The 6,669-nt window shown below is 38.0% G+C and overlaps 1 protein-coding gene across 2 annotated transcripts in view; it reads left to right on the top strand.

The window, feature by feature from the left end:
* Positions 1 to 5,861: 5,861 nt before the first annotated feature.
* zeb2a (zinc finger E-box binding homeobox 2a) overlaps positions 5,862 to 6,669 on the top strand; it is a 74,839-nt gene continuing 74,031 nt past the window's right edge. For both annotated transcript variants that reach the window (XM_015606164.3, XM_015606163.3), the window contains exon 1: positions 5,862 to 6,033. In XM_015606164.3, coding sequence (XP_015461650.3) covers positions 5,902 to 6,033 — 132 coding nt within the window. In that variant the 5' untranslated portion in view covers positions 5,862 to 5,901. The remainder of the gene's footprint in view (positions 6,034 to 6,669) is intronic.

Genomic DNA, 6,669 nt, shown 5'->3' with positions numbered 1-6,669 from the left:
AGCTCCTCTGAGCTCAAACCAGACCCAACCAACGCAACCGCAACCAACGCTCGCAAGAACTGCGACCTGCTTTCCGACCTTTAGTTCTAACAGTTCTACAAGGACTATTGGTTCATTCTTTACAAACTAACATACAGACACGCTGGCAGAAGCTGGAAAGAGACCGAATATGTCTGTAAAAGCCAGAAAACGAGAAAGAGAAACTAATCCGCCTGAAACATTTATTACACTCTACAACTGTAGGGGGAGCCCACAAGCACAAAATCTCAATCCTACCTAGTGGAGCTTTAAATGCTGCAGCCTCTGTTGTCTGTTACACCATTTAAGGTGGCACACGAAAAGTAAGCTAGCTAGAGATGCATTTCTAGCAATTTGTATGCTTGTCATGAGGAGAATGGCCAAACATTTAAACTAATTTTTAACAAAGAGCATACTTTATTCAAAGCTGATGTCCTTAAGTTTTGGGATTTAGAGCCCTCTCTGGTAAGAAAGGGTAATTGCACCGACCATGCAGAAGAATCATAATTTTAAACTGGGTGGGTGTGATGCTGTCTCCTTTCAGAGCGGATGAATCTGATTCCAGGTTATGTTCAGTCATAGAGAGAGAGAGCGCGCTCAGTCAGAAACTTTACTTCAACTGCACACTTTGTTTTTATTATGAGCTACTGAGGTCTGCGTTTCCTCTTCTGAAGTCTCCATTGCTCCACCAGCCGCTCGCGTTCAGTAAAACTGAGCCGGATCCTCTTTTAGAGGCTGTACATGTGATGTAAGTACGTAAAGATGTGTGACGTGGTCAGAGGAAGCACTTCAGCGAAAAGCGACCCGACACCCCAGTTTTTAGAATGAATATACTGTATTAGGATTAGCAGGGATGGTCGTTTCAGCTCACTGCTACCATTCAACACAATATTTTGTCCCTTCTCCACTTAAACATGCTTCTGCTTTCATCTTAAGTTTAAAAAACCATGTAGCCCTAACAAGAATCAGAACAGTCTACCATAGACTTGTGTGAAGGGACAAATGGTAAAATTGGATTGGGCCTTAGCTTTCATGAGACATGGTAGAAGTCATTGGTCGCAGTGGCCTGCCAGTGTACACAAAATAAACCATGAAGAAACCCTTCTTGGCCAACTTTCAGGCATTCCCCCAGATGCCACAGTATGTAGGAGTCAAGTAGTCTCATAAACACCACCCTTAGAAAAACACCTAAACGCTCTTAAAATGTAGACAATTCAAGGCAAGCTTTCATGAAGACAAAACATGGTCACACAAAGTCACAAGATAAAGTCTTGAGAATGCTAAGAAAGCTTCAGAAGGGACGGATGGTGAGGTAGACCTTGGACAGACTGACTAGGCCAAACCGAACCAAACCGAACCAAACCAAGCCAAACCAAGCCTTGGCCTTTTTTGAGAGCCTCACTTGTACTTTTCACATGAACCCACATTCTATAGATCAACTGTAAAGTTCACAAGACAGAGAAGGAAATTAGGCCGGGCAGATCATGAACTGTGAAGCCTGAAGCTAAGCTATGCTAAGCAGATGCAAGGTAACTGGTGTTTACTGAGAGTTTTTGCATTCCCACCTCACCTAGTCAAACGGCTCATGTACACAACTGTGCTTCTAGCAATGTTGCAAGACGTGTGGTCATGCAGCAAACGTGTGTGTGCATATGTGTGTGTGTACGTGTATGTGTGCAAGATCTCACATGGTTGCAGTGTGGTCAACCTTTCCCCAGGTCCTTGATGACTCGCTCTCTCACTTCTCCTTTCCAATAACTCACTGATTTACATTGACTCCGTCTGCACTTGACACCCAAGGCACTGGCGTGGGTGTTAACGTCCAACAAATGTCTTTATCAACTAAAATAACGATCCGAAACTTTTGGGTTTTTATTTTTACCTCAATTTCTCCCCAATTTGGAAGGGCAATTACCCAAATCCCCCTCACTAGCAATTCACCCAACACTAGAAAGATTAAGGCTAGCACATTCTGCCTTCGTTAAATGTGAATCTGACACCAATGACGGATCAAGCTCGGAGGATAGCGTTGAATCCCCAGCTCTGATACATCAGCTAATAGACACCCATGATAACCGTCACATCAGAAGAGAGAGCAAAACCAGTTGTGCTCTCTCAAACTACGATCACCAGCATTCTTCTGGTCATAATGAAAATGCTTTAGCAAAATCATCTTGCATGCAACGTATGAAAAACATGGAAGTGGTTATTAGCTTCCCATGTTATACTGTTCTAATTGTTAGCGGTTAGCATATCTGAAGAGGCATCCTCTATTAAACATGCATGATACTTTAAATCATGTTTTTGAATAATAAACCATGTTTTCTTTTATGTAAACATTTATGCTAATAGCATTTTCGGCATTTAGCCCCACATTTAATTTCATTTGCTTGTTGTTTTTGCTGTTGATTGTCCCTTATATATGTTTATAGCCCTACATTAATGTTAGTCACAGTCTGTGTTATTATGTTTTTTTTTTCTGGAGTTTTTTTCTTGCAGTTAATTAAATGTTTGACTTTAATTCTATACAGTTTTAGGCAAAATATGTAAATGTGTTTTTTTGTATTGTTCTCTTATGTTTCTTGAGCTAATTAATCTAGTAATAATCCTTCAGTATTGGGCAAAGTTTGTTTGTTTGTTTTTTTGTTTGTTTTTTTTTTTCCTCTTTTTTCATCTCTGCTGTTAACCTGAATATCAGGGTTACATTTTTTACAGCTGAAATGTTTTGCATATGGTCACTGTCCAATGAAAACATTATTCTATTTTTTTTTTTTTTTTTTTTTTTTTTTTTTGCAAAATTTATTTTTACTACATATTACATACTTCAAACTGTCCCTTAACACACAAACTTTCTCTTGTAAAGTTGCTGTTTTGGAGATACATGTTTTTCATTGGACAGTGATGATATAGACTTACTCTACTTTTAGTCAAAACCTATTTGTCTGTTTATTGATAAAATACATCCGGCAAACTGGAATTCTTTGTCTGCAGCCCTGTGATATATATATATATATATGTATTTTTTTGCTCAAGTCTGTTAATCATTGCACATATTTTAGGTGGACTTTAACTGGGACAGATAGAAAATATATAAATATTGAATTGCAAAAATGCACAGATTCCAATTGTGATTTAATGTGCTACTGTTTATGTTTCACAAATAAATATGGATTACATATTTAAAAGGAAGAAGGCCTTGACTTTTTAAGAAATTAGATACTTTATATTATTAAAATGGAGTTTCTAGTGATATTTATCCAAAACATCATCGAATTATATATATAGACTGCTGCCATTCATACTGCAGTTTCAGTTCTGACTGCAGCTTTTTCCTCCAAATCACTTGATAAGATAATGTTGTTTAAGGGTTTCTGAAATGCAGCGTGAGAGTTTTACTGTTTACTTTGAGAGTTGAAGAGGGAGTTGAATGCCTGTGCTGTTTTTTTTTTTTTTTAATCATAAGAGGAAATCTTTAATTGCATTTCTTGAAACTAATTGATTTAACAGGTTTGAGGGGAAAGGGAGTCTCCTTATGGTGTGTTGAGGACAATCATTTCTTTATTTTGAACAATTTTTAGCACTTTTAATGAACTAGGTATTTTTTGATACTGTGTCTTTAAGACTGAAATATGTAAAAGACCTTTGTTCTGATTGGCTGTGCTGTGTTGTGCATCATCATTCAGAGAGCAGAGTGGGCTGAGACACCCCTTGCAAGTTTACATCACTTATGCTTACATATCTTTAATGGTAAACATAGAGATAAACAATATGAGCATTTTTTTTTAATGAGAACAAATAAGAAAATCTGTTTTCGATGCTTAGTTTTCATGTATGAGCTTTAAACTAAACAGTATGGAACTTTAACTGTGTCAGACTGTTCTACTCAAATAAAAAGCGAGGAAGATCCGGCTCTCGGAGACAGAGGTCCTTTATAAATGAGTGAGGACGTCCCGGACGGTGAGCTGAATGTATGCGGTTTTATTGCTAGACTATATGAGCAATAAGACGAGGGGGAGGAGAGAAGTGCCCCGAGTCAAAGTGAATGCCTAATGCATGCACCGTTTGAGTTGAGCCAGTATGAGCCCGAGCACAATGGCACACACAAAAGGCCAAGTGTGTGTGGAACCCTGTCCTTTACTGCCCAGAGAATGGAACGGGTCATGGTCTCACCACCAAAATCCACACCCATAGATTCCTAGGTGAGGCTTCCATTCACCCTCTACTGTAATCCAATTTCATGCCATACTCAGCAGCTCTCGAGAAAAACACACACTGATTCAGAGTGACACACACTCACACACACACACACACAAACATACACTCTGCAAGAAGAAAACCTGGTGAGAAAATAGTGCCTAAAGTGTCTCATCTAATTACTGCGTAATATCAACAACAATGATAATACTATTAATGCTACTATTACTACTTATGCTAATAATGCATTGTAACTACTTCATTAGTATTGTATATCATTTAGTATATATCACATAACATCATTAAACAATAATATGAATTGTTATGCAAGCCTTATTAGTAACAATGTGTCTATAACAGGGTCTCTAATAAACGCCTTCATTTTTTGAGGGTCAGTTAGTGATCATTAGCAAGGAAACAAGCAGACCAAGTTATCCAATCTGAGAGCAAACAGTAAGGAGTGGGCGGGACAAACAAAATACAACAGGGGTGGGTATGTAAATTAATATGATACAAAAAAATATTATAAAAAAGGTGTAAAAAATAGAATTAAACACATTTTCTAAAAAAAAAAAAAAAAAAAAAACAGTCAAATCAAAGGAAGCAACCCAAATAAACAATCTAATTTCAGGGGTCCATTATTAATCATTAACAAGAAAACAAGCAGGCCAAGTCATCCAATCAGAGAACAAATAGTAAGGAGTGGGCGGGACAGAAAGTACAGGGGAGGGGAGGGTGGTTGTGCTAGTAAATAAATAAATAAATAACACTAATCTGTGCAGTCATTAAAACAGACTTGTTATAATTATAAAAACAATAAATAAAGATAATAAAAAAGGAACCCTTTTTTTTAAAGTATGAAATGTAAAGAGAAAAAAATAAATGTATTGTTGTGAATGTACTATTTAAAGTAAAGGAAGCTGTTTGAGAGTCTCTAATAAATGCCCTCTCTCATTTCGGGGTCAGTTAGTGATCATTAACAAAAAGAAAAAAAAAGAAGAAAAAAGAAGACAAGCAGACCAACTCAACCAATCAGAGGAGAAACTGTAGCGAGTGGGCAGAAACGAAAATACAGAGGGGGGGTAAATAAATAAATAAATAAAACCATGCTATCCAGTTACTAAAACGTATCTTTTTACACAGCAAGTAAGGACGTAAAAAAAAAAAAAAAAATTGAAATCAAAATGAAAACAAAAAGGTATATTGTTGTACATGTAGCATGCAAAATAAAAATCAGTCAAAATAATTATTTTAAATATTTAAATTACACAATTTAACAACTTTAGTAAAAAAATAAAAATATATGTATTATTCTACAAATATTATGAATATTAAGTAATAAAATAATAATGGTCCACTTAGTCCGGCCGCGAGGACACTCGAGGAAAGAGATCTGCGGCGCTGAGAATGAGGAAAGATACACAGGTAAGTTACCTGTCGGAGTGTGTACACACACACACACACACACACACACACACATACACACTCGTGCGCCCCGTCCAGCTCAATCTCTTTCTCTCGCTCTCTCTCTCTCTCTCTCTCTCTCTCTCTTATTCTATACCTCCGCATGAAGATAGGTGGCGCGTGACGCGGAGACTAAAAGTAAAGAGAGAGAGACATAATGAAGATGATGTTGAGGATGATGATGATGACGATGATGAAGTAGAGACGCATATTCTCTCGGTGTGTATGAGCGCGTGTGTGTGTCTGTGTGGGGGAAGGAGGAATCAGTGCAACCTGTCCGGCAGGAATAACGGCCCCGCGAGCGCTCCGTTTTGTTGCCCTCTGCAGGGGCAGATTCCTCCCTTAGTCCGGGCAGAGGTGAGTCTCTCTCTCTCTCTGTCTGTCTGTACCTCTCTTACCTCTCTCTCCTTCTTATTCTCTCTCTCTCAATCTCCTCTGGTTGTCTATTGGCTCTGGCGCGCGCTTCCCAGGTGCGCAGGTGAGCGCGCGCTCAGGTGAGTGGTGCAGGTGCGCTCTTTTACCTGCGCTGCTGCACGCGCCCTCGCACTTCGGAGCGCACGGGCGCGCACACACACACACAGACACAGATGTAGCGGATCTGCATCAGCCTTTTCAATTCACTTTGAAAGACGCACGCACGCACACACTCACACACAGGCGAACGAGAGCGCCCATGATGAAGAACGCACGAGATAAAAATAAAGGAATGAAAAAAAGAAGCCGAATTATTGTTGTGTTATATGATTATTCATTTATTTGTGTACTTTTGGATTAGTATAGATTTCTTTATTTTTGCACGTTACAATTAATTGATACAATAAAACAATATGTATTTATTCATTCAATTATATTTAGTTATTGTTAAATTATATTAAAGAGGGGTACTGATGGAAAACAAAAAAAATATTGAATGAATTTAACCACGAATTAACTGATGTTAATTTTTTCCTTACTGTATTCTTATTATTATTATTGATACTACTTTAAAAAATA

Source organism: Astyanax mexicanus, chromosome 11 (genome assembly GCF_023375975.1).
Source record: "Astyanax mexicanus isolate ESR-SI-001 chromosome 11, AstMex3_surface, whole genome shotgun sequence".
NCBI classification, from domain to species: domain Eukaryota; kingdom Metazoa; phylum Chordata; class Actinopteri; order Characiformes; family Acestrorhamphidae; genus Astyanax; species Astyanax mexicanus.
Note: the sequence above shows the minus strand (reverse complement) of the source record. Positions and strands in the feature narration are given on the sequence as shown.